The sequence below is a fragment of the Phyllobates terribilis genome, unplaced genomic scaffold (assembly GCF_046119375.1).
Source record: "Phyllobates terribilis strain yellow unplaced genomic scaffold, ASM4611937v1 Scaffold_3__8_contigs__length_932513732, whole genome shotgun sequence".
In the NCBI taxonomy this organism is placed as follows: Eukaryota; Metazoa; Chordata; class Amphibia; order Anura; family Dendrobatidae; genus Phyllobates; species Phyllobates terribilis.
Genome location: NW_027362763.1, coordinates 28039090 through 28066115, shown reverse-complemented (window position 1 = coordinate 28066115; position 27026 = coordinate 28039090). Strand labels below are relative to the sequence as shown.

At 42.7% G+C, this 27026-nt stretch overlaps 1 protein-coding gene across 1 annotated transcript; it reads right to left on the bottom strand.

Moving 5' to 3' along the window:
• LOC141258734 (fucolectin-like) lies at positions 1-23352 on the bottom strand. Its single transcript, XM_073673790.1, has 3 exons — positions 23276-23352; positions 5890-6175; positions 1-290 (listed from the first exon to the last, which is right to left on the bottom strand). Exons 1-3 carry the CDS (start codon positions 23331-23333, stop codon positions 122-124), a joined length of 513 nt encoding a protein of 170 aa, XP_073529891.1. The 5' UTR covers positions 23334-23352; the 3' UTR covers positions 1-121.
• Between the last annotated feature and the right edge of the window lie 3674 nt (positions 23353-27026).

The window sequence follows — 27026 nt, the reverse complement described above, 5'->3', positions numbered from 1 at the left end:
TTAGACATTTTATTTAGGAAAAAGAAGACAATTATTCATCAAGTATTTCACTTACATCACACTGGATGGCAATTATAAACTTTCGCACGTATTTTCATGAACAGATCTGTCTAATTTTTCATTATGTATAGCAGTGACAAATATTAAGAGGAGCTGCGAAGACCTGAACCTCACAGAAGCTCAGATATCCCGTAATTCCAGGTCTGATGATGTTCACGTATCGCCCGGTCATGCCGTGACATTGGAAGGTCTGACTACCGGCCAGCGGGATGGATGTAATTTTCTCACATCTGTGGAGAAATACAAATTATTACATAAGTTTTTGTGTATTTGACCTGCTTAAAAAAATTATTAAGGAGTTGATTTAGCAAAAAAAAAAGTTTTCAGCTAACTACACTTGGTGTCTGGTTTTGTGTAACTTTTTGCCAGTGATGCCAGGACAAATTGCAGCAAGTGATAGGGATTTCCTCCTTCTTGATCCTTCCCACTCTCCGCAAAAGGATTCAGATCATAACAGAATACCTCTGGATAATGTAGTGCATTGCCTACTACAAACTGAGCGCAAGACAGTGCCAGTACCAATAGTGCCGGCAGAATTCTGGCAACTCAAATCAAATGGAGGGCATTTGCATAGCTTCCAACCGTCGCAGATTCAGTGGGACTGTCCTAATTTGAGGAGGCTTTCACACAGTCCTGGCAAATCAGAGTTTTTCTTTTGATCCGTGCTCCCTTGGAATCGAATCCACAAGCTGTGAAGATCTGAGGTTGTGTGTTGTAATGATCGCCTAGGCGGTTTAACGATGCAACAATATTTTATTCCTTACATCCAAGGTAATACAGCAATTCCAGGTAAATGGCCAAAATGCAATTCTCTTAGTCCTCAAGTTCCCAACCCGGGATCATTAGTTCCACTGCCCTCGTTCCAGGTGATACCCACTGTCGTCTCCCAACTTTTGATTGGCCCACAGCTTTTGGTATCTCCCGCCGTTATAGTCGGCAGTCATACCCTATGCTCCTCCAGTGGACGGATATCATGACAGTCATAAGTATTCAGACCCTTTGCTCAGACACTCATATTTAAGTCACATGCTGTCCATTTCCTTGTGATCCTCCTTGAGATGGTTCTGCTCCTTCATTGGAGTCCAGCTGTGTTTAATTAAACTGATAGGACTTGATTTGGAAAGGCGCACACCTGTCTATATAAGACCTCACAGCTCACAGTGCATGTCAGACCAAATGAGAATCATGAGCTCAAAGGAACTGCCCAAGGAGCTCGGAGACAGAATTGTGGCAAGGCACAGATCTGGCCAAGGTTACAAAAGAATTTCTGCATTTCACAAGGTTGTTAAGTGCACAGTGGCCTCCATAATCCTTAAATGGAAGTAATTTGGGACCACCAGAAGTCTTCCTAGACCTGGCCATCCAGCCAAACTGAGCAATCGTGGAAGAAGAGCCTTGGTGAGAGAGGTAAAGAAGAACCCCAAGATCACTGTGGCTGAGCTCCAGAGATGCAGTAGGGAGATGGAAGAAAGTTCTACAAAGTCAACTATCACTGCAGCCCTCCACCAGTCGGGCCTTTATGGCAGAGTGGCCCGACGGAAGCCTCTCCTCAGTGCAAGACATATGAAAGCCCGCATAGAGTTTGCTCAAAAACATATGAAGGACTCCCAGACTATGAGAAATAAGATTCTCTGGTCTGATGAGATGAAGATAGAACTTTTTGATGATAATTCTAAGTGGTATGTATGGAGAAAACCAGGCACTGCTCATCACTTGCCCAATACAATCCCAACAGTGAAACATGGTGGTGGCAGCATCATGCTATGTGGGTGTTTTTCAGCTGCAGGGACTGGACGACTGGTTGCAATTGAAAGAAACATGAATGCCACCAAGTACAGAGATATCCTGGATGAAAACCTCTTCCAGAGTGCTCTGGACCTCAGACTAGGCCGAAGGTTCACCTTCCAACAAGACAATGACCCTAAGCACACAGCTAAAATAACAAAGGAGTGGCTTCAGAACAACTCTGTGACCATTCTTGACTGGCCCAGCCAGAGTCCTGACCTAAACCCAGTTGAGCATCTCTGGAGAGACCTGAAAATGGCTGTCACCAACGTTCACTATCCAACCTGACGGAACTGGAGAGGATCTGCAAGGAAGAATGACAGAGGATCCCCAAATCCAGGTGTGAAAAAACTTGTTGCATCATTCCCAAGAAGACTCATGGCTGTACTAGCTCAAAAGGGGGCTTCTACTCAATACTGAGCAAAGGGTCTGAATACTTATGACAATGGGATATTTCAGTCTTCTTTTTTAATAAATCTGCAAACATTTCTACATTTCAGTTTTTTTCTCAGTCAAGATGGGGTGCAGAGTGTACATTAATGAGAAAAAAATGAACTTTTTAGAATTTACCAAATGGCTGCAATGAAACAAAGAGGGAAAAATTTAAAGGGTCTGAATACTTTCCGTACCCACTGTAAACATTTGCTTTTAGCTCAAAGAATGAAGAATATTCCAGAAGCCCTTCTCCTGGGACTGCATGTGAGACCCCCTGTGGTGACGGCTCCTCTGGGTCTACTATCCCCATCCACACAATGGGACTAGTGGCTGTTAGAACAATGGCTTGAGGCTCCTAAGAAACTAATGAGATTAATGGAATGATGACTTTCCTTGATTACCAATCTTGAGTCTGGCCTTATGTATGCATAAGGTCCAGCCTGGAAGTCTTCCTCTGCTTACGGTCATTGAATGGAAGCATTGATTCCTGAGGATGAACTGAGGAGCAAGCAAATCACTAATACAACACAGCAAGCAAATCTCTAATAAAACACAATAAGATTAATGGAACCAGTGCTGTGTGCTGGATAAAGTCTGCATCCCTTAGAGCTGTGGACTCCGCTCTACATCCATTGGTCCAATAGTCTTTAGTACAAGGCCAGCTCCTCACAACCACTATCATTGCAGGCAGCAACTAAAGCAATATGTAACAGCCTGCACTGATCAGCTGAAAGTAGATCATCAATTGATCATGAAGCTGCGCCCACTGTGCGACTAAAGATGCTGCTGAACTGTGCGGTTTGGGAAGGTTTTTCTTTACCTGGAGGCTTCTATGTGGAGCCTAAAAAAATCATACAATGTGATTTTCTGGATTTTTTTTACATTCTGTCTCTCACAGGTGAAATGTTAATACAATAAAAATTACAGACCTCTCCATTCTTTGTAAGTGGGAACACTTGCAAAATAGGCAGTGTATCGAATACTTATTTCTCCCACTGTGTGTGTGTATGAGTATATATATATATATATTTATATATATATATATATATATAGCGACAAAGTCAGTAGCAAAGTACTGGAGGGGAGGTATGTTTCACCTCAGCTATTAACTTCAGTGAATTGAAACCTAGAGGTTTGCTCCAGCACACAGTATGGACTAGGTTTTATGTGAACAGCCGTAGAGCGGGTGGGAGGCTATTCACCATATCTCCACCCCAGGGTGTGGCCTGGGATATAAATAACCAGCCTGTTGAATCAGGTGTTTTTTAGTATATCTGGAGAGGCTAGCTCCAGAGAGAGGAGCTTGTGTTTCGTGCTAACCTGAACCGTATGTTTTGCTAAACCTGAGTGGCCATACCCAGGCATGTTTAAGGACTGTGCTCTACCTTTTTTATTTTGCTTTGCTATTTTGCCAGAAGGGCAGTGTTTATTTTTATGAACTCTATAATAAACCAATAAGAAATTTAAAGAGACAGCTTTCCCGGTCTACCTCCGTGTGCAGCCGAGTTAGCCGATCTACCACAATATATAGATATACAGCTCTGGCAAATATTAAGAGACCATTGAACAGTTTTCTATTGGAAAGCATGGAAAGACTAGTGGAAAGCAGCCAAGACGCATGAAAGCTGGGATTAAAAATCATGGTTAGTCCACCAAATATTGATTTCTGAACTGTTCCTGAGTTAAAACATGAGTAATTTGAAGTTTGAAAGCGCTGTTTCTCTGTTTCTTTTTTAGTATTTTGATGCTTTATCATTTGCTGCAAATAAATATAACATTTTTAGCTTTGAATTTCGGAGACATGTTGTCAGTAGTTTATAGACTAAAACAACAATGTACATTTTACTCAAAAATATACCTATAAAGAGAAAAATTAGAGAAACTGAAAATTTTGCAGTGGTCTCTTAATTTTTGCCAGAGCTGTATATATACAGTTAAAACCAGAAGTTTCCATCCACTATATAAAAAGACACATCTGCATGTTTTTCTCAATATCTGACATGAAATCAGAATAAACCTTTCCCGTTTTAGGTCAATTAGGATTACCATCATTTTTAATATTTGCCAAATGCCAGAATAATGGGAGAGAGAGAATGTTTTAAGGTATTTTTATTATTTACTGCAAAATCAAAAGTTTACATACTCTAAGATTACTTTGCCTTTAAACAATTCTGGACTGCCCATATGATGATGTCATGTGTTTGGAAGCTTGTGATAGGCTTTTTGGCAACTTCTGAGTTAATTACAGACACACCTGTGGATGTATTTTAATGCACACCTGAAACACACTACTTCTTTGTGTAGCATCATGGGAAAGTCTAAAGAAATCAGCCAATATATCAGGAAGAGAATTGTGGACTTGCACAAGTCTGGCACATCCTTGGGTACAATTTCAAGATACCTGAAGGTGCCTCGTTCATCTGTACAAACAATTATACGCAAGTACAAACAAGATGGGAATGTCCAGCCATTATACCACTCAGGAAGGAGACAGGTTCTGTGTCTCCTTCAACGATGAACGTGCTTTGGTCCGACATGTGCATATCAACCCAAGGACAAAAGCAAAAGACCTTGTGAAGATGATGTCGGAAGCTGGTAAGATTGTGTCAATAACCACAATGAAACGAGTACTGTATCAACATGGCCTGAAAGGCCACTCTGCCAGGAAGAATCCATTACTCCAAAAGAAACATAAAAAAGCCAGATTAATATTTGCAAATGCACAAAGGAACAAAGACCTTAATTTTTGGAGACATGTCCTGTTGTCTGATGAAACTAAAATGTAACTTTTTGGACATAATGACCATCGTAACATTTGGAGGAAAAAGGGAGAAGCTTGGAAGAATAAAAAAAACATAATCCCAACTGTGAAATACGGGGGAGGCAGCATCATGTTGTGGGGTTGTTTTGCTGCAGGAGGGAGTGGTGCACTTTACAAAATAGTTGTCATCATGAGAAAAGAAGATTATATGGCAAAACTAAAGCAACAGCTCAAGACATCAGCCAGGAAGTTAAAGCTTGGGAGGAAAGGGGTCTACCACATCGACAATGACCCGAAGCATACTGCCAAAATGGTAACAAAGTGGCTTAAGGATAACAAAGTCAATGTTTTGGAGCGGCCATCACAAAGCCCTGATCTCAATCTTATTGAAAATTTGTTGGCAAAGCTGAAAAGGCTGCGAGCGCCGAGCAAGGCGACCTACAAACCTGGATCAGTTACACCAGTTTTGTCAGGAGGAATCGGCCCAAATTCCGACCAACTATTGTGAGAAGCTTGTGGAAGGAGATCCCAAACGTCTGACCCAAGTCATTCAGTGTAAGGGCAACGGTACCAAATACTAATGAAATGTATGGAAACTTCTGACTTTGTAGTAAGTAATAAAAATGCCTTAAAACATTCTCTCTCTCTCTCATTATTCTGGCATTTGGCAAATATTAAAAATTATGGTAATCCTAATTGACCTAAAACGGGAAAGGTTTATTCTGATTTCATGTCAGATATTGAGAAAACCCTGCAAATCTGTCTTTACTTTATATATAGTGGATGGAAACTTCTGGTTTCAACTGATATCTTGATTTATAGCCTCATGTATTTTGCAGAGTGTTTACCTTGGGTTGTTATTCCCGTTATTGGCCAGCGAGTCTCCAATAAGAATTTCGGCTCCACTTGACAATTCCGCACAGCACTCCCCTCGGTTGGTGATCGTTATATGTGATATTTTATATGTTTCCAATAAATCCACTCTCCACCAGGGTGACGCCTCAAATTTAGATGAAAAACAAGATCCGTGGTGGTAGTCTGAATCATTATTTCCATCTATGGCGCTGATGGTGGAACTGGGACCTCCCACGTTTGTAGAACTTGTTGCACGACCTCGAAGTGCAACATTTTGAACTAGTATGAAAAAAGAAGAAGAAATAGTGATGGGGATGTGATCTGCTGACTCCATGTGTGGTTCTCAGACAAAAATCTAAAACATTCTGCTTATTCCATTTCTAAATGCAATTAATGCCCAAAACTGATCTAAGTTCCGTCACTGATCTGAGTTCCGTCACTGATCTGAGTTCCGTCACTGATCTAAGTTCCGTCACTGATCTAAGTTCCGTCACTGATCTGAGTTCCGTCACTGATCTGAGTTCCGTCACTGATCTGAGTTCCGTCACTGATCTGAGTTCCGTCACTGATCTGAGTTCCGTCACTGATCTGAGTTCCGTCACTGATCTGAGTTCCGTCACTGATCTGAGTTCCGTCACTTGTACATTTTTATAAAAAAAGAAAACAGGAAAGCAACTGAACCCAGATGGATCCCATAATAATCAGCAGGAATGTCCAAACACAGTGGCTGCTGAATACTCACCTTATGAAGTTTTCAGAAAATGATGTCTTCTGTGCTCCAGTGAGATTTGGGGCGGGACGTGGGGGCAGGGTCTTCTTCTGGTTCTCCGCCCCCCACCAGCATCCACTGTTTTTTGTGCAGGTCGCTGATTATTCAGTAACCTGCCGCCTTTTTAAAATTCCACACCGCCACCATCATTGTGTGGGCGGCGCGTGCGCAGTGAAAGTCCACGTCCTGTGTGCAGGACTTCGAGATTTTGGCTCAGTTCAGAGCCGAAATCTCGATCTGCGCTTGCGCCGCCGCTGTTGCTATTTTATTGAAGACGTCTTTTTCTGAATACTTCATAAGGAATATTCCCTTCACATCAGGTATCATATTAATCAGCATCACAGTGCCATTATAGCCTTGCCTTTAGTTTATAGGGGTAAATCCTGCTGACAGGTTTGCTTTAAGATTCTGGTTTGGTTTCACCTTCTAAGTCATGTGGTAAGTAGTGATGATCGAGCGCTAAATTGCTCAAGTGCTCAATATTCAAATTGAGCAAGTTGAACGCTCGGATGGGTTCAACTCGAATACCGAGTGTAATGGAAGTCAATGGGAAATTTCAGCATTTTTACAAATGACCCTAACAGGAGGGCTGATGGGGAGGAGAATTACTGAAATGGATGGAAACAGTGCTCAAATGGAATGAGAACAGCATGGGAAAGACCCCAGGACGCATCTCTGACTCCCAGGTCACTGGTGATAACTAAATAAAGAATTAAAAAAAAATTGTGGGGTCCTCCCTATTTTTGATAACCAGCCAAGGTAAAGCAGACAGCTGGGGGCTAATATTATCAGGCAGGGATGGTCCATGGTTATTTGGCTCTTCCAGCCTATAAATCCTTGCCTGCAGCCGCCACAGAATTGGCGCATCACATTAGATGCTCAAATTCTGGCGCTTTGCCTGGGTCTTCCAGGTTGCCCAGATGCTGTTGACAATCAGGGTAATATGTTTGGGGGTTGATGTCAGCTGTGTAATGTCAGCTGGCATCAAGCCCAGGGGTTAGTCATGGAGAGGTGTCCATCAGACCCCCCCCATTACTAATTCGGTATTAAAAAATAAAAGCACACACAGAAAAAATAGTTTATTTGAATAAAGACTCTCCCACACTATCCCTCGTTTACCAATTTATTATCAAAAATGTTCCCACAAAGTTCCATCGTAGTCCACTTTCCTGGAATGTAGCTTCAGCGACTGTAAACATCAGTAAAGTGCCGCTATTCACAGGCGACGGGTAGTGACGACAACTCTCATCAGAGCCGCCGGCTCAACGCTGCTCTATGCGAGACCTGGCAGCTCTGATGAGAGTTGTCATTAATACCCGGCTCCTGTGAATAGCTGCATTTTACTGCTGGGATGGTATTTTTAGACTGAAAAGGGCCAAGTAATCATGGACCTTCCCAACTTGATAATATCAGCCCCCAGCAGTCTGCTTTACCTTGACTGGTTATCAAAAATGGGGGGAACCCCATGTCATTTTTTAAAATTATTTGTTGAGATAGACATAGATACGTCATTACCACGTATTCCAGGCAATCCAAGCATGTTTATTGACTAAAAGCCGCAAAACGTGAGGGGCAGGGACTTAAGCATGGCACTCGCGATACTCGATCGAGTAACGAGTGCACCCTAGCACCCCAATGCTTGATCGAGTGTTGAGCAGTGGTGAGCACGCTTGCTCATCGCTAGTGGTAAGGCATTTCTTTAAAAGAAAAAGGTTGTTTTAAAAGTTTTTAACAATGCAAAATATATGGGACAATGATGCACCATGGAGTACCACTGCATGTAACTCCACAAAAGTTGTTCAAGAATACAAGAATCCAATGTTATGTTACGACATGATGTGAAAGAGGAATTTACAACGATCCATGAAGTTACATGAATTTGTAATATGACAAGAAAATTTGCCCGTAGTGATCAAGTATACACTGTAGCAAGCCGATCAGTTCCTAGTTGATCACTTATACCTTTACAGTTAAAAAAAACCCATAAAACATTTCCACTAGAGGATGTACCTATGTGTACTCATTGGGTGCAACTTACTGCTTTAGGCACATGTACGTGCCAGGCGTTGTGCCCTTTTCATCTGCAGAACGAGCCGGTTGTAATATACTTAAGCTCTTAATGAATCTGCTGGAATTAGAGCTAGTTTCGATCCCAGGAGTACAACACTGACTGGCTGTGATAACTAACACACTGCACTACTGTACTAGTGCAAGTAGTGCAGCATATCATCTATGCATTCAACTCCAATTGTGACTAATAAATATAAAAAAAAGGTTTAAGTGTAAAAAAAATACTATGTTTTAGCAATAAAAAATGGTTTATTTAAAAAAGTTCCCCTTATAAAATAAAAATATCCTATCCACATATCTAATACAAGCAATATTCCAATGATATCGGCACCAAGAAAACAAAAAAAAAACATGAAAATGGTTCGTGCCCTCTTCAGGTCACCCACAGATTGGCACTTGGGTTCAGGGCTGGACTGGACTCGGGCTGGGCCATTCAAATACTGTGATCTAGCTTAGCCATTCTTCTAGCTTAGCCATTCTCTTGCTGATTTGGAGGTCGCTTAGGGCTGTTGCCGTGCTGAAAGATGAAATTCCTTCTCATCTTCAACTTTTTAGCAGAGGCCTGAATGTTTTGATACAAAATTAACTGATATTTGGACTATTCATACCTGAACTTTGTAGTTCAAGTGCTGAAAAACAGTCCCAAAGCACAATGGTGCTTCCACCATGCCTCACTGTGGGGATGGTGATCTTTTGGTGCTGCACAGTGTTGGCTCTGCAACCTTTAGAAAAATGGCCAAAAAGTTTCACCTTGGTTTCATCAGACTTAACATGTTTCCTGCTTTTCACAGACTTGATGTAGGTTTTGTCAAAATATAAATGCTGTTTGATGTTTTTCTCTGTTAGAAAAGGCTTCCGTCTTACCACCCGACCCCACAGGCTGGAGATACGACAAATAAGGAAGAATGTTGTCACATGCAGGTCACAACCAGAACTTGTCAAAAATTTCTACACTTCCTTTAATATTGGTGCCAGACTCTTCGTAGCCTCCCGGACCAATTCTCTTACTTTACTTCATCAATTTTTGAGGGACGTCCAGTTCTAGATACTGCTGTGCCAAATTTAAAGAAAACCTATGAGCACAATTTAGCAAGTAATGGCATGGACATAATGGTGCTGCTAAACTGATTAAATGAAAAACCTTGGTGAAAAAATCTGCTTTGTGGTTCATGTTTAATCAGCATTTGAAGTTTTCAACTCATGAGATTTTGGTGCAGAAGGGCAGGACTGTGGGGAGGGTCATCTCCTCCTCCCACAGCCCCTCTACCTGCCTCCAGTGTTTTGATGACAGGTGAATGATTTTTCACTGACCTGCCCCCTATTTTTTGTCATTGGTGTGGGCTGCCCGTGTGCAGTTTGATTTTGCAGCTGGTCTTCAAAAAAATGGCTTCAGTCATTTTTGTACCAGCTTGACCTGTTACGGCCAATATGGTTTATTACCTGATGGCTTACCTTCTCCCGCCTTACCCGAGGCCCCCGACCCCAAAATAAAAACGCTACAACCTGCTGTTCGTTGGATAAATTTTGGCCACAGCGGCCATTTTATTAACACACAAACAATAACAATCAAAATATCAATAAAATAAATATATATATATATATATATATATATATATATATGGAGGGAGGGTTCTTGGAGCTAATAGATCTGGCTTTGAAATAGACTAGAAGAAATCAACCGCCATGTTACCCTCAGCCATGCACCACCAGCTCAAGGGCACCAAACTTCCACAGTCCGTGAAAGACTAACCAACTAAAAGCTCCCGGGGTAAAACCCCGTCCAGAGTCCAGAACCAACTGCCAGATCACCCCCCACTCAATTTAAAATGACCTGGAATTATTTCCAATTCCTTCCACTGACAATTCGGTACCAACTCCAAGAACCCCACCCCCCGCCAACCACGAACAGCCCTGAAACCTTAGGCTCGTGAGTGCCCCAAAACCACCAGTGCCCTTTCAATCCCCTCCTGTTTCGCCAGGGCCCAAAGATCAATACCAATTGCGTTAAGATGAACGCCGTCCTTTAACCAGAAATTACCAACCCTAGATTCCAACTCAAAGTGCCTAACACTTATCCCACCATTCCTTGACACAAAGCTCGATATGGCCCCATTTAATTTCACTCTCGCCCTATTAATCCCTTTCACCTATGTGGCTGCCTGCCATTTTTGAATAGGCACAATATCTGACCACACCATCAGCACCTCCGGAAAAGATGTCCACAATTGGAAAAAATCAAAACGAATATCCCGAATTAACTCTCTAACGGACCTTGCCCCCAAATCTTTCCCCCCCATATGTATAACCAAAATATCGGGTGTTCTATCCAGTCGAGCCACTTTGTGAAACTCCGACATAACCCGGCTCCATACCATCCCTCTAAAGCCTAGCCAACGGATAACCACTTGTTCCCTCGGAAAACCCAATTGCCTACCGTCACGCCTTACGTCAGCACGCAGCGCCCCTCAAAGCACATACGAATGTCCGAAAATCCAGGCTAACGAGGGAACGCCACCTAAAAGAATAATAATAACAATCATATTCAACAACTCACAAATAATAAAAAATTCCTGTGGTATTCAGCGCCGCACATACGTCAAATAATGGTCCGAACTCTACCTGCCAACCCGCTTTATCACCTGAGCCCCCAAACCTCGCCTGTCAGCCTCTGACGCGGCGCCGATCCTAAAAGAATGTGAACCATACAAATCTGAATTAAGGCCCAACTCTTGCACCCCCTTTTTTAGGACCGCTATAAACTGAAATCGGGACAAAAAGGCACCGTTGCGGTGACATAAAAGTGGGCCGGATCTCCCCGACCACACCTGCCAATATGCCTCCAAGCACCTCCTCGGACACATCAAAGCCCCGTCCACCCTACCTAACACAATGCGCTTACCTCTAGCCAACTGATCGGTCTTTGCACGTCTGATCCAAAAATCGATGCCCCCAGCCCAACAACTCACGTCTTCGGCCAATAAACCCCCACCCCCAGCCCTATTCTTGCTAGGGACCACCAATTCACCTACTCTCATTGCCCCGAAAGAAGCTAAGGAAAAGGCTAGTTTAAATAGAGCCGACTCGAAACTAGAACAACAAATCCTTTCCAATACAACACCTAACCTTTTCAACATACTAAAAGAAACTGGCCTACGCTTATCCAAAATCCTGCTACCTTTTTTAAAACCTTTTAATGCCTGCTTGACCAAAAATGATTTTGTGACATCAGACACTCCCTGCAATTTGAAACCGAATGCAAGCCCGGCAATAAATTTACCGATTCTAGATACCGACCACCCTAATTCTGCAGCCTTACCAACTAAAAACAAAACCGCCCGGGTTCTATCCTCATCACTCGCCATGATGCCTCATATGAAGACCAGGTTGAACTCGCCACTGACTCCTGGAGCAATCTTCCAGCTCGTCCATAATCAGCTGCCACAACTGTGAAGGGCATTCCACTCCTGCGACTTCTGCCTCCGGTGCCAGGGCCCGAAAACGCTCCCACTGGAAACGAGACAAAGCATCCGCTATAGAATTTTGCACACCTGGCACATGTACCGCCGAAATCCACGCATTCAACTCCAAACACCGGAGTACCAATTCCCTAACCAGCTTAATAACCGGAGGGGACGAAGCCGACAAACAATTAATCACCGCCACCACACCCATATTATCACAGTGGAACCTGACTCTCTGATTCAAGAAAAATTCTCCCCAAATTGAGACCGCGACTACGATTGGGAATAATTCCAACAGAGCAAGATTCTTTGTAAGACCCTTCTCCTTCCATGAATCGGGCCATTAACCAGCGCTCCACTTTCCCTTACAATAGGCCCCATAGCCAACACCGCCAGCAGCATCCGTATAAATCTCGCAATCAAAGTTGTTCAAAAACTCCTTCTGAATCAATGACCTACCATTGTAACTGTCCAGAAAATGCTTCCATACCAACAAATCCTCCCTGTGCTCTCTATTCAAACGAATAAAATGATGCGATGCCCGCACACCTGCTGTTGCCCTTGACATCCTGCGACAAAATATTTTGCCCATAGGCATGATCCTACACGCAAAGTTCTATCTCCCTAAAAGCGACTGCAGCTCCTTCAATGTCACCTTGCGCAATTTTCCGATTCGCTCAACCTCCTGCCTGAGCAATACCAATTTGTCCTCGGGCAACCGACATTCCATTCTTTCCGAATCAATCAGTATTCCTAAAAAACTCAATACGGTACCAGGACCTTCAGTTTTTTCCTTCGCCAATGGAACACCAAAACGTTCTGCAACCCACACCATGGCTGCCAACAAATTACTACAAACCAACGAATCTGGGGGACCTATGAACAAAAAATCATCAGGTAATGAATGACGGACTGCACACCTGCCACATCCCTAACCACCCACTCCAGAAAAGTGCTGAAAGTCTCAAACAATGAACATGAAATTGAGCAACCCATAGGCAAACACCTATCCAGGTAATAACCTTTGTTCCAAAAACAACCCAAAAGCGGAATGCTAGCTGGGTGAACCGGGAGTAACCTAAAAGCTGATTCAATATCGGTTTTTGCTAGCAATGCCCCAGGCCCGTACCTGCGCACCGATGACACCGCCGCATCAAATGATGTATATTCTACAGAACATAATTCTGGTGCGATACCGTCATTGACCGAAAATCCCTTCGGGTACGACAAATGTTGAATCAAACGAAATTTATTCGGCTCCTTCTTAGGCACTACCCCCAAAGGAGAAATGATCACCCTTTCGCCCGGCAAACTCTCAAACGGTCCCGCCATACACCCTAACTCCACCTCCTTTGCCAACTTTACACTGACCACCTCTGGATGCAATAACGCAGACCTCAAATTCTTAACAGAACTTTATGATCAGGTGGCGGGATCCTGAAACCTTCCGAAAAACCATTCCGAATAATTGTAGCCTTCAATTGATCAGGATATCTACTTAGAAAGGGGGCCATCCCTAGCAGATTCACTGGGGTCACCCCCTTGACCGGTACCCACAGACAGCTTTCCTTTTTCTTTTTTGAAACATTTTGAGGCCCCATGGGAGCTCCCGTTGCAATGGGAACAAACATGTTTGAACTTACAGCCGATCCCATATTCGCACTGGCCATCATTAAATTGCCAGCACGTTCCAGACTTCTCTTTTCCTCCCTGTGCTCCCTGACTACCCCCCCCATGTCCCAATGGTTGACTCCCGCTCCCTCCGCTCCCATGAAAGGACTGCCCGTACCTAGCCGGGGCCATCACTTTCAACCAAAGACCAATATCTTTCTGATCCCACTTGATCTCCGGCCGCACCGCCTTCCTCTGCTCATCATTCCTCAACCATGTCTGACCCCCGTAAGTACGATGCGCTTCCCCAATAGAATCCAAATAACAGAATAAGCCTGAGCAATTCTCAGGAAGCTTCTCCCCAATGACACCGGCCAATATAGCAAACGCTTGAAGCCAAGTTACAAATGTTTGGGGAATAAGCCGCCACCTGCGCTTCTCCTTCTCCTCCTTTTTGCTATCGTCCTTCTTCCCTCTGTCTAAATGAAACTTTTCCAAGGGAAGGAGGGAGAAAATTTTGACGTATTCATCGCGCCAAATTTTCTCTTTCACCTCTTTTTTTAAATGTGCCCCCAAGTGGCCCCTCGAAGCACACATAAACCTCACCTTTTGCCCTATCGTCCAGCTTCACCGTATCCCCTTTGTCTTTTTCCACCTGAACTGACACTGAAACGCCCGAAGATTCTACCTCCGTGCCCGCAAGAGACCCAACCACTTCATGACTAGCCTGTGGCCACACGGCCTGTCCTGGCAACCAGGCTCCTACGGGGGATGCCCTTGACCCACTCGCTGCCCAGCCCTTCATTCTAAGCAAAATATCCCTCATCCCTGATATCTGTGCCCCACAGAGACCACATAAAATCCTCCCCCCTGGCCCTGCAAACTGACCACTGCCTTCCCCTAGCAATACAGCCCCTGCGGGCGACAAACCAGACATAGAGTCATACTCACGCAGCTGCTCAGGTGCTGTGTCCCCGCCAGCCGGAAATCCTGAGTCCTGACTATCTCTTCCTCCATCACGATCACCACTGGAATCAGATCCCTCTGACTCCGGTCGCTGCTCAAGGCCCACGCCCCTGGCCTCCACGTCACCAGGGGGGACCTGAGCAGTTGCTGATGATGTAGCCGGGCTTCTTTCAGAGGATCGCCTGCCGCCAGACCTCCTTGCGCTCCTATCTGCAGTTCTGGACCTTCTTTGAATACTGGACCCAGGCGCACGAGCCTGATCCGTGCTGCCAGGACGAAAGCTGACGGGCAATAAGGCGTCGTTGCCCTCCTCCACCCCCACTCCGCGACGTCTGGGTGTGCCAGGCAGAAGGGGTTCCCTGCACTGCTGCCTGCCCGCAGAAACCTCCTGGGCTGCTCTCCTGGCATTCCTCCCAGCAGGCACCCTGACAGGAACATCGCCAGTGGTGCCTGCCGCATGTAGTCCTCCTCCCGGCGTCCTCCTGTGGCCCCCACCGTGTTTTGCAGCTGGCCTTTGCAGCCCAGCTGCATTGCGCATGTGCCGGTCGGCTGGGGCCCGGACCTCCGGCACCGGCAGCGCTACTGATGCAGGCCGCATATCCGGTGCGGTCCTCACTTCAGGCGCGGTCCTCACTTCCGGTGCGTCTCGAGATCCTCGCTGTGCTGCGCCCACATGCCGGCTGGATTCCTGCCAGGGCAATCGTGGTGGGAAGGGACAGCGCAGTCGCGCTCGCCTCCCGCAGGGGCTCCGGAGCCTGTGCCTGTTGCGCGTAGTTACCTCCTGTGACAGCATCTCCGGGGGCCTGGTTCTCCTGGCTCTCCTCCCTGCCGCAGCCGGCGCGTCCTGGGTACCAGCTGCTCCCAGCAAAGCAGACAGCTGGGCCTCAAGCCATCCATCGCTCCGTGACCAGGCGACATCCCTCAGCCGGACCACCAGGGATTTCACTGACTCCATGGTAAGATGACTCTCTTGTGGCTGCTTCTCCAGGAATGACGGTTTTCCTGCACTTTTTCCTATATACCCCAGCCTCTCCCAATTGCCCGCCCCCTTAAACTTCCCACTATCCAATCTAAACAACCCAATACATTTCAAAAGGGAAACCACCCGGCCAATCCCGGTCATGGGGGGTTTCCCACTAGCTGTGCCTGTCTCCAGCCCCCTCCTTTACCAGCAACTATTTTTTTGTTTATCTCTACTATAATTAACTACATATATAAATTAGTGAGCGGCTTCAAAGTGGAAGCTACCAAAATAGATTACACTGTCTTCCAAATTATTATGCAAATAATATTTTCTCAGATTTTCCCAAATTACCTATATGAATTGCAGTCATGGCAATTTTCCAGTCAAATAACTATTCGAGTACAATTGAAAGGTTTTTGTATAAACTGCCTATGATAACAGGATATTTTTTAAAAAATAAAACACTCAAACTGCACTCAAAATGCATGTTCCAAATTATTATGCACAGCAGAGTTTTCAACCTTTTCATTTTAATGAAGAATAAAAAAATGGTCATTTGTGAAATTATAAGCATTAGCCGGTTATTACACACTGAAATCAAACAGTTTTCAACTCAAAACTTTATTCTAGGTGATGTTACATTTGCACATAGGACCCCTTGTTGGAAAGGAGCTTCTGAACTCTCTCGTCCATTGAATTTGTCAGGTTTTGGATGGTTTCTGCTTCAATTGTTTTGCATGAGGACAGAATACCCTCCCAGAGCTGTTGCTTAGATGTGAACTGCCTCCCGCCATCATAGACACTCCTTTTGATGATGCTCCAGAGGTTCTCAATGGGGTTGAGGTCAGGGGAGCATGGGGGTCACACCATAAGTTTGTCCCCTTTTATGCCCATATCAGCCAGAGATGCAGATGTGTTATGTGCAGCATGAGACTGTTAGAACCTTGCTCTTAGGTTTTTTTTCCTTTGCTGGTCACATGACCTTGTTGGCCTATTTAATCCTGCTCCGCCCTTCTGGCTTTGCTGGACTTCATTGTATAACTACTTTCTAGCTAGCCTGTGCTCTGTATCTAACTCTGTTAGTTTGCTTGGTCTACGGACCTCTGTGTTCTATATATTTTGTTTGTTCGTCTGTCTGCTACTATTTCTGTTAGGAGGTGTCCCATTTTCCTCCCAGTCCTTAGTACTTGTAGGGATTCCTTCCCCATATCTATAGGTCTCCGTACAGACTAGCTTAGGACTTTAGCAGGTCTGATCGCAGGATCAGGTTCCCTGTTACATCGTAGGGATTCAGCTGAGTTCTATCGTAGGGACAGATCTCCTCTCTTTCCTTAGCTCTGGTAGCAGAACACAACAGTAAGTCCAGCCTGCAAATTCTCTAAGGAAAGATTTTTCTGTTCCATCATGGTGTCGGTTCAGGATTTGGCTCATCGCCTGCAGGGACTCTCTCTGGAGGTGGCCGAGCTCCGTCAGCACGTGAGTAACTGTCCTGGAGCACATTTCTTGGAGCCTAAGGTATGTTTGCCGGATTTATTTTTTGGTGAACACCGAGAATTTTTTTCATTTAAAAATGCTTGCTTATTGTATTTTCGTTTGAGACCCAAGTCCTCTGGGGATGAATCCCAGCGCGTAGGGTTCATAATGTCACTTTTGCGCAAAGAGCCTCAGGAGTGGGCCTTTTCATTGCAACCTAGTGATACATGCTTCAGATCAGTGGATAGTTTTTTTCCTGCTTTGGGGCTATTATATGAGGATCCTGACCGTGTCTCATCTGCTGAGACTGAGTTGAGACATTTGAGACAGGGATCAGGTAATGTGGAAAAATATTGTACTCATTTCCGTCGTTGGTCTACTCAAATAGGGTGGAACGATTCTGCTCTGAAAAGTCTATTTCTTGCTGGGCTCAATGAAAGGGTTAAAGACCTGCTAATTGCTTATCCTACACCTGAAGATTTGCAACAGGCTATGCAATTAGCTATACGGGTTGATAGGCGACTGCGTGCAAGGATTAATGAGAGCAAATCCTCTGCTATGTCAGTTTCTGGTTATGAGAATGTGTGTACTAACAGTGGTGAACCGATGGAGATTGGATCGGTGGCACCTCGCTCTCAAGAAAAAGACCGTAGATTTTCTGAAGGCTTGTGTTTCTATTGCGGAAAATCTGGTCATTTAATTAAGGACTGTGAGCTTCGTATCAAGAAAGAAAAAAAAATGGTCAGTCATGCCCGTATTGCCTGTTTAAATTCCAAGGGTGTATTTTTAGCTGCTTCCACGATTGCTCAGGAAAAATTAATGGAATTTCGGGTGTTTGTTGATTGTGGGTCTACTCTGAATGTAATTGATGGGGGATTCTTGGAAAGACTCAATTTAAAACCTGAACCTTTATCATCCCCCATTGCTGTGGTTTCTGTGGATGGTTCCCCTTTGAAGAATATTACTCTCAAGGTCTGTGAATTTCCTCTCACTATTAATGGTGTTCACCATGAGAAATTGGATTTGGTAGTTTTGAATAACTTGCCTTCTCCAGTAATATTGGGATTGCCCTGGTTAAAATTTCACAATCCTGTACTGGATTGGTCTACCAGTGAAATTAAATCCTGGAGCCATAAATGTTATGACAAGTGTTGTAACGGACGTATTGCTGCTGTGGATAGGGGAGAATTGCCTGTTCCTATTCAGGATTTTTGGAGAGTTTTTTCTGAGAAAGAATCGCAGGTTTTGCCTCCCCATAGAGACTATGATTGTACCATTGAATTTGTCCCTGGAGCGACTCTTCCTAAAAGTCGTTTATTTAACCTTACTATTCCTGAGAGGAAGGCTTTGGAGGAATACATACAGACAAGTTTGGCCGCCGGTCACATTAGGCCCTCTAAGTCTCCTGTGGCGGTTGGATTTTTTTTTGTAAAAAAAAAGGACGGCGGTTTACGTCCTTGTCTGGATTTTCGTGAGATTAACAAAATTACTGTACGCAATCCTTACCCACTGCCATTGATTCCTGATCTGTTTAACCAGTTAATGGGGGCCAAGTGGTTCTCTAAAATTGACCTTAAGGGGGCATACAATCTGTTGCGCATGAAGGAGGGTGACGAATGGAAGACTGCTTTTAACACTCCTGTGGGTCATTTTGAGAATCTGGTTATGCCTTTTGGTCTTACTAATGCTCCTGCATTTTTTCAGAATCTGATTAATGACATCCTTAGACCTTTGATCGGCAAAAATGTGGTTGTGTATTTGGATGACATTTTGATTTATTCGCCGGATCTGGAGTCTCATTGGCGGAGCGTACGTGAGGTTTTACAGTTATTAATGGACAATTCGCTTTTTGCTAAGCTGGAGAAATGTGAGTTCGCTGTACAGAGAATTAGTTTTTTGGGCTACATTATCTCCAGCAAAGGTTTTGAGATGGATCCGGTTAAGGTTCAGGCTGTGCAGGAATGGCCTAGGCCTATTGGTTTGAAATCGATACAGAGGTTTTTGGGTTTCGCCAATTATTACAGAAAATTCATAAAAATTTTTTCTAGTATTGTCAAACCTCTGACCGATCTCACCAGGAAAGGTGCTGATGCGGTTCAGTGGTCTTCTGAGGCCATTGAAGCTTTTGTGTATCTCAAGGAGAGGTTCACCTCTGCTCCCATCCTTATGCAGCCTGATGTGACTAAGCCGTTTTTGGTTGAGGTTGATGCTTCCTCTGTGGGGGTTGGCGCAGTATTGTCTCAGGATAACGGGGATGGATTACATCCCTGTGCCTTTTTTTCAAAAAAATTTTCGGAGACTGAACTGAATTACGATATTGGTAATCGGGAATTATTGGCTATTAAACTCGCATTTGAACACTGGCGCCACTTCTTGGAAGGTGCGGAATTTCCCGTTCAGGTTCTTACGGATCATAAAAATCTGATCTATCTTGATGCTGCCAAGCGCCTGAATGCCCGTCAGGCTAGGTGGGCACTGTTTTTCTCGCGGTTTAATTTCTCCGTTACTTACATCCCTGGTACTAAGAATGTTAAGGCGGATGCCTTGTCTCGCAGTTTTTCTCCCATAGTCGGTGCTGAGAAAGAGGAGAACATTTTACAAGAAGGTGTTGTGATAGCTGCTTTGGACTCCGTTTTGGAAGATGAGATTCTTAAAGCACAGGAGAATGCCCCATCTAACACTCCTCATGGGAGGTTGTTTGTGCCTGGGACCTTTAGGAGAGATTTGTTTGTTGAGTGTCACGAATCTTGGTTGGCAGGTCATCCAGGAATTTCTGAGACCAAGAGACTTGTGGGTCGCAGTTTTTGGTGGCCTGGATGGCAGAAGGAAGTCATTAAGTGGGTGCGTCAATGTACTATATGTGCTAGATCTAAGTCCTCACATACTCCTGCTGCGGGGTTGCTTTGTCCTTTGGAGGTTCCCAGTGCTCCTTGGACACATTTGGCTATGGACTTTATAACTGACCTTCCCCCCTCTGAGGGTTTTACTGTCATCTGGGTGGTCGTGGACCGTTTTAGCAAGATGTGTCACTTGGTTCCCTTCGTCAAACTGCCCTGCGCTAAAACTCTCGCTAAGGCCTTTGTCAAGGAAATTGTCAGACTTCATGGCGTTCCTACTGACATTGTTTCTGATAGGGGTCCTCAGTTCGTGGCTCGTTTTTGGCGTGCCTTTTGTGACAGGTTGGGAGTTCATTTGTCGTTCTCGTCCGGATATCATCCTGAATCTAATGGCCAGACAGAAAGGAAAAACCAGGATGTTGAGCAGTTCTTGCGTTGTTTTGTGGCAGACAATCAAGAGGGGTGGTCTGAGTTTCTGCCACTTGCTGAATTTGCTCTGAACAATCATACATCTTCTTCTGCTGGTTGTTCGCCTTTTTTTTGTTGTTCTGGGAGACATCCGTCGTTTGGGTCGTTCTCCAAGTTGGGATCTGCCGTGCCTGAGGAGGAGAATTTTTCCGGTGATTTGGAGAGAGTTTGGACGGATGTGCGTGGTAATCTTCAGGAGGCCAACAGAAAATCTAAAGACTACTTTGATAGGAAACGACAGGAGGTTTTGTTCGCTGTTGGTGACATGGTTTGGTTGTCCTCTAGGAATCTGCGGTTGAGGATTCCTTCTAAGAAATTGGGTCCCAAGTTTGTAGGGCCCTTTAAGGTGCTTCAGGTTGTCAACCAATCTGCTGTTAGGTTGGAGGTTCCTACCTCCTGGAGAATTAATCCGGTATTTCATGTCTCTCTGTTGAAAAAAGCTGTTGTATCGGATTGTGACGTCTCTGCCTCTGTTCCTCTGGTGGTGGAGGACGGGGAATATGAAATTTCTCGCATCCTTGACTCTAGACGGTATAGAGGTAGTTTGCAGTATCTTGTGGCCTGGAAAGGTTTCGGACCCGAGGATAACTCTTGGGTGAGGTCGGATGATGTTTCCGCGTCCAGACTTATCAGAGCGTTTCACAGGAGATTTCCTGATAAGCCTGGTCCTAGGGGATCCGGAGGATCCTCTTAGAAGGGGGGGTACTGTTAGAACCTTGCTGTTAGGTTTTTTTTCCTTTGCTGGTCACATGACCTTGTTGGCCTATTTAATCCTGCTCCGCCCTTCTGGCTTTGCTGGACTTCATTGTATAACTACTTTCTAGCTAGCCTGTGCTCTGTATCTAACTCTGTTAGTTTGCTTGGTCTACGGACCTCTATGTTCTATCTATTTTGTTTGTTCGTCTGTCTGCTACTATTTCTGTTAGGAGGTGTCCCATTTTCCTCCCAGTCCTTAGTACTTGTAGGGATTCCTTCCCCATATCTATAGGTCTCCGTACAGACTAGCTTAGGACTTTAGCAGGTCTGATCGCAGGATCAGGTTCCCTGTTACATCGCAGGGATTAAGCTGAGTTCTATCGTAGGGACAGATCTCCTCTCTTTCCTTAGCTCTGGTAGCAGAACATAACAGAGACGGGGCATTATCATGCATGAAATGATCGATGGTCCAGATGGATGGAGTGGAGGATGGCTGGTTGATGGACACCCCATGCAAACACGGCTACGGCGCTAACAAGGAGAGGTGGAGTAATGTTTTGGGCTGGAATCATGGGGAGAGAGATTGTCGGCCCCTTTAGGATCCCTAAAGGCGCTAAAGATGAACTCCATAATGTATGTGGATTTTCTCAAACAGCACTTCCTGCCATGGTTCAAGAAGAAGAACCGTGCATTCCGCAGCAAGATCATTTCATGCATGATAATGCACCATCTCATGCTGCACATAACACATCTGCATCTCTGGCTGCTATGGGCATAAAAGGGGACAAACTTATGGTGTGGCACCCATGCTCCCCTGACCTCAACCCCATTGAGAACCTCTGGAGCATCATCAAAAGGAGTGTCTATGATGGCGGGAGGCAGTTCACATCTAAGCAACAGCTCTGGTAGGGTATTCTGTCCTCATGCAAAACAATTGAAGCAGAAACCATCCAAAACCTGAAAAATTCAATGGACGAGAGAGTTCAGAAGCTCCTTTCCAACAAGGGGTCCTATGTGCAAATGTAACATCACCTAGTTTTGAGTTGAAAACTGTTTGATTTCAGTGTGTAATAACCAGCTGTTCTTTATTAAAATGAAAAGGTTGAAAACTCTGCTGTGCATAATAATTTGGAACATGCATTTTGAGTGCAGTTTGAGTGTTTTATTTTTTAAAAAATATCCTGTTATCATAGGCAGTTTGTACAAAAACCTTTCAATTGTACTCTAATAGTTATTTGACTGGAAAATTACAATGACTGCAATTCATATAGGTAATTTGGGAAAATCTGAGAAAATATTATTTGCATAATAATTTGGAACACAGTGTAATCACTTTTCACTTCTATCAAAACCTGAAGCAGTCAAAAGAAGCTCAAAGAGACAGAACAAGGACACAGCAAGTCGCACAGTGCAAATGTGTCACTCCTTTTACACTATTTTTTTACCTTTTTCTTAATTGCGGAAAAAGCCAAAAAGTCAAATCCCGCAATAAGAAATCATATGTGCCAAAAACTGTAACTAGTGAAAACTATATCGTGTCACGCCAAAAAATACATGGCCAAGTACTGCAACATAGCTAATATTCAAAAGTATCCAAACTGTTCTGCAGTACCTGTCAGTGGCTGCTACATAATGAATGGAGCAGAAGAAGATAACAAATTATAATAAAAATATTTTTACTTATACAGCGCCAACATATTCCGCAACACTTTACAATTCAGAAAATTTACAGACATTATCGGCACTGTCCCCATTGGGGCTCACAATCTACATTCCCTATCAGTGTGTCATTTGGAGTGTGGGAGGAAACCAGAGAACCCGGAGGAAACCAACGCAAACATGGGAAGAACATACTAACTCCTTGCAGATGTTATCCTTGGTGGGATTTGAACCCAGGACCCCAGCGCTACAAGGGTACAGTGCTAACCACTGAACCATCATGCTGCCCGTTATTATCCAATTATACAATAAACTCAAATCAATATGATATTCATGGGGTTCAAATATTTTTTTGGTAATGCAAATAATTTCAGCTTTAAACATTATCTCTATTATGGAACTCACGTTCTTCTCCATTACTCATCGCCAATATCATCAAGAGGGTGAAAGTGGAAAAGATCATGATTTCAAGTCAACCCTAAAAATAAGTAAAAAAAAAGAGAGAGAGGCGAGGGGGTGAATATTATTATACATTGTAGTTTATTAAGTTTTAAACACAATAAAGAATGAGGAGTCAGAAAAACGATAAAGAGAAAGCAAAACAGCGAGAGAAGGAGAAAGAGAAAAACACTGCAAATATACGGAGATGAAACATTTCCAAGATGAAAAGGAAATGACAAAAAAAATAGCAAAACAAAATATAGTGCCGTACAGTGCCAACCTACAGTATAACATGCTACTCAAATAATAGTGTTATACAGAGCTCAACTAATAGTGTTATACAGAGTCCAACTAATAGTGTTATACAGTGTCCAACTAATAGTGTTATACAGTGCTCAACTAATAGTGTTATACAGAGCTCAACTAATAGTGTTATACAGTGTCCAACTAATAGTGTTATACAGAGCTCAACTAATAATGTTATACAGTGTCCAACTAATAGTGTTATACAGAGCTCAAATAATAGTGTTATACAGAGCTCAACTAATAGTGTTATACAGAGCTCAACTAATAGTGTTATACAGTGTCCAACTAATAGTGTTATACAGAGCTCAAATAATAGTGTTATACAGAGCTCAACTAATAGTGTTATACAGAGCTCAACTAATAGTGTTATACAGTGTCCAACTAATAGTGTTATACAGTGTCCAACTAATAGTGTTATACAGAGCTCAACTAATAGTGTTATACAGTGTCCAACTAATAATATTATACAGTGTCCAACTAATAGTGTTATACAGAGCTCAACTAATAGTGTTATACAGTGTACAACTAATAGTGTTATACAGTGCCCAACTAATAGTGTTATACAGAGCTCAACTAATAGTGTTATACAGAGCTCAACTAATAGTGTTATACAGTGTCCAACTAATAGTGTTATACAGTGTACAACTAATAGTGTTATACAGTGCTCAACTAATAGTGTTATACAGAGCTCAACTAATAGTGTTATACAGAGCTCAACTAATAGTGTTATACAGTGTACAACTAATAGTGTTATACAGTGCCCAACTAATAGTGTTATACAGTGCTCAACTAATAGTGTTATACAGAGCTCAACTAATAGTGTTATACAGTGTCCAACTAATAGTGTTATACAGTGTACAACTAATAGTGTTATACAGTGTCCAACTAATAGTGTTATACAGTGTCCAACTAATAGTGTTATACAGTGTACAACTAATAGTGTTATACAGTGTCCAACTAATAGTGTTATACAGTGTCCAACTAATAGTGTTATACAGTGTACAACTAATAGTGTTATACAGTGCCCAACTAATAGTGTTATACAGAGCTCAACTAATAGTGTTATACAGTGTCCAACTAATAGTGTTATACAGTGTACAACTAATAGTGTTATACAGTGTCCAACTAATAGTGTTATACAGTGTCCAACTAATAGTGTTATACAGTGTACAACTAATAGTGTTATACAGTGTCCAACTAATAGTGTTATACAGTGCTCAACTAATAGTGTTATACAGAGCTCAACTAATAGTGTTATACAGTGTCCAACTAATAGTGTTATACAGTGTACAACTAATAGTGTTATACAGTGTCCCAACTAATAGTGTTATACAGTGTCCAACTAATAGTGTTATACAGTGTACAACTAATAGTGTTATACAGTGCCCAACTAATAGTGTTATACAGTGTACAACTAATAGTGTTATACAGTGTCCAACTAATAGTGTTATACAGTGTCCAACTAATAGTGTTATACAGTGTCCAACTAATAGTGTTATACAGTGTACAACTAATAGTGTTATACAGTGCCCAACTAATAGTGTTATACAGAGCTCAACTAATAGTGTTATACAGTGTACAACTAATAGTGTTATACAGTGTCCAACTAATAGTGTTATACAGTGCTCAACTAATAGTGTTATACAGTGTCCAACTAATAGTGTTATACAGTGCCCAACTAATAGTGTTATACAGTGTCCAACTAATAGTGTTATACAGTGCTCAACTAATAGTGTTATACAGTGCTCAACTAATAGTGTTATACAGAGCTCAACTAATAGTGTTATACAGTGTCCAACTAATAGTGTTATACAGTGCTCAACTAATAGTGTTATACAGTGTCCAACTAATAGTGTTATACAGTGTCCAACTAATAGTGTTATACAGAGCTCAACTAATAGTGTTATACAGAGCTCAACTAATAGTGTTATACAGAGCTCAACTAATAGTGTTATACAGTGTCCAACTAATAGTGTTATACAGAGCTCAACTAATAGTGTTATACAGAGCTCAACTAATAGTATTATACAGTGTCCAACTAATAGTGTTATACAGTGTCCAACTAATAGTGTTATACAGTGCTTAACTAATAGTGTTATACAGTGTACAACTAATAGTGTTATACAGAGCTCAACTAATAGTGTTATACAGTGCTCAACTAATAGTGTTATACAGTGTCAACTAATAGTGTTATACAGAGCTCAACTAATAGTGTTATACAGAGCTCAACTAATAGTGTTATACAGAGCTCAACTAATAGTGTTATACAGTGCTCAACTAATAGTGTTATACAGTGTACAACTAATAGTGTTATACAGAGCTTAACTAATAGTGTTATACAGTGTTCAACTAATAGTGTTATACAATGTCCAACTAATAGTGTTATACAGTGCCCAACTAATAGTGTTATACAGAGCTCAACTAATAGTGTTATACAAAGCTCAACTAATAGTGTTATACAGAGCTCAACTAATAGTGTTATACAGTGTCCAACTAATAGTGTTATACAGTGTCCAACTAATAGTGTTATACAGAGCTCAACTAATAGTGTTATACAGTGCCCAACTAATAGTGTTATACAGTGTCCAACTAATAGTGTTATACAGTGTCCAACTAATAGTGTTATACAGTGTCCAACTAATAGTGTTATACAGTGTACAACTAATAGTGTTATACAGTGCCCAACTAATAGTGTTATACAGAGCTCAACTAATAGTGTTATACAGTGTCCAACTAATAGTGTTATACAGTGTACAACTAATAGTGTTATACAGTGTCCAACTAATAGTGTTATACAGTGTCCAACTAATAGTGTTATACAGTGTACAACTAATAGTGTTATACAGTGTCCAACTAATAGTGTTATACAGTGCTCAACTAATAGTGTTATACAGAGCTCAACTAATAGTGTTATACAGTGTCCAACTAATAGTGTTATACAGTGTACAACTAATAGTGTTATACAGTGTCCAACTAATAGTGTTATACAGTGTCCAACTAATAGTGTTATACAGTGTACAACTATAGTGTTATACAGTGCCCAACTAATAGTGTTATACAGTGTACAACTAATAGTGTTATACAGTGTCCAACTAATAGTGTTATACAGTGTCCAACTAATAGTGTTATACAGTGTCCAACTAATAGTGTTATACAGTGTACAACTAATAGTGTTATACAGTGCCCAACTAATAGTGTTATACAGAGCTCAACTAATAGTGTTATACAGTGTACAACTAATAGTGTTATACAGTGCTCAACTAATAGTGTTATACAGTGCTCAACTAATAGTGTTATACAGTGTCCAACTAATAGTGTTATACAGTGCTCAACTAATAGTGTTATACAGTGTCCAACTAATAGTGTATACAGTGCTCAACTAATAGTGTTATACAGTGCTCAACTAATA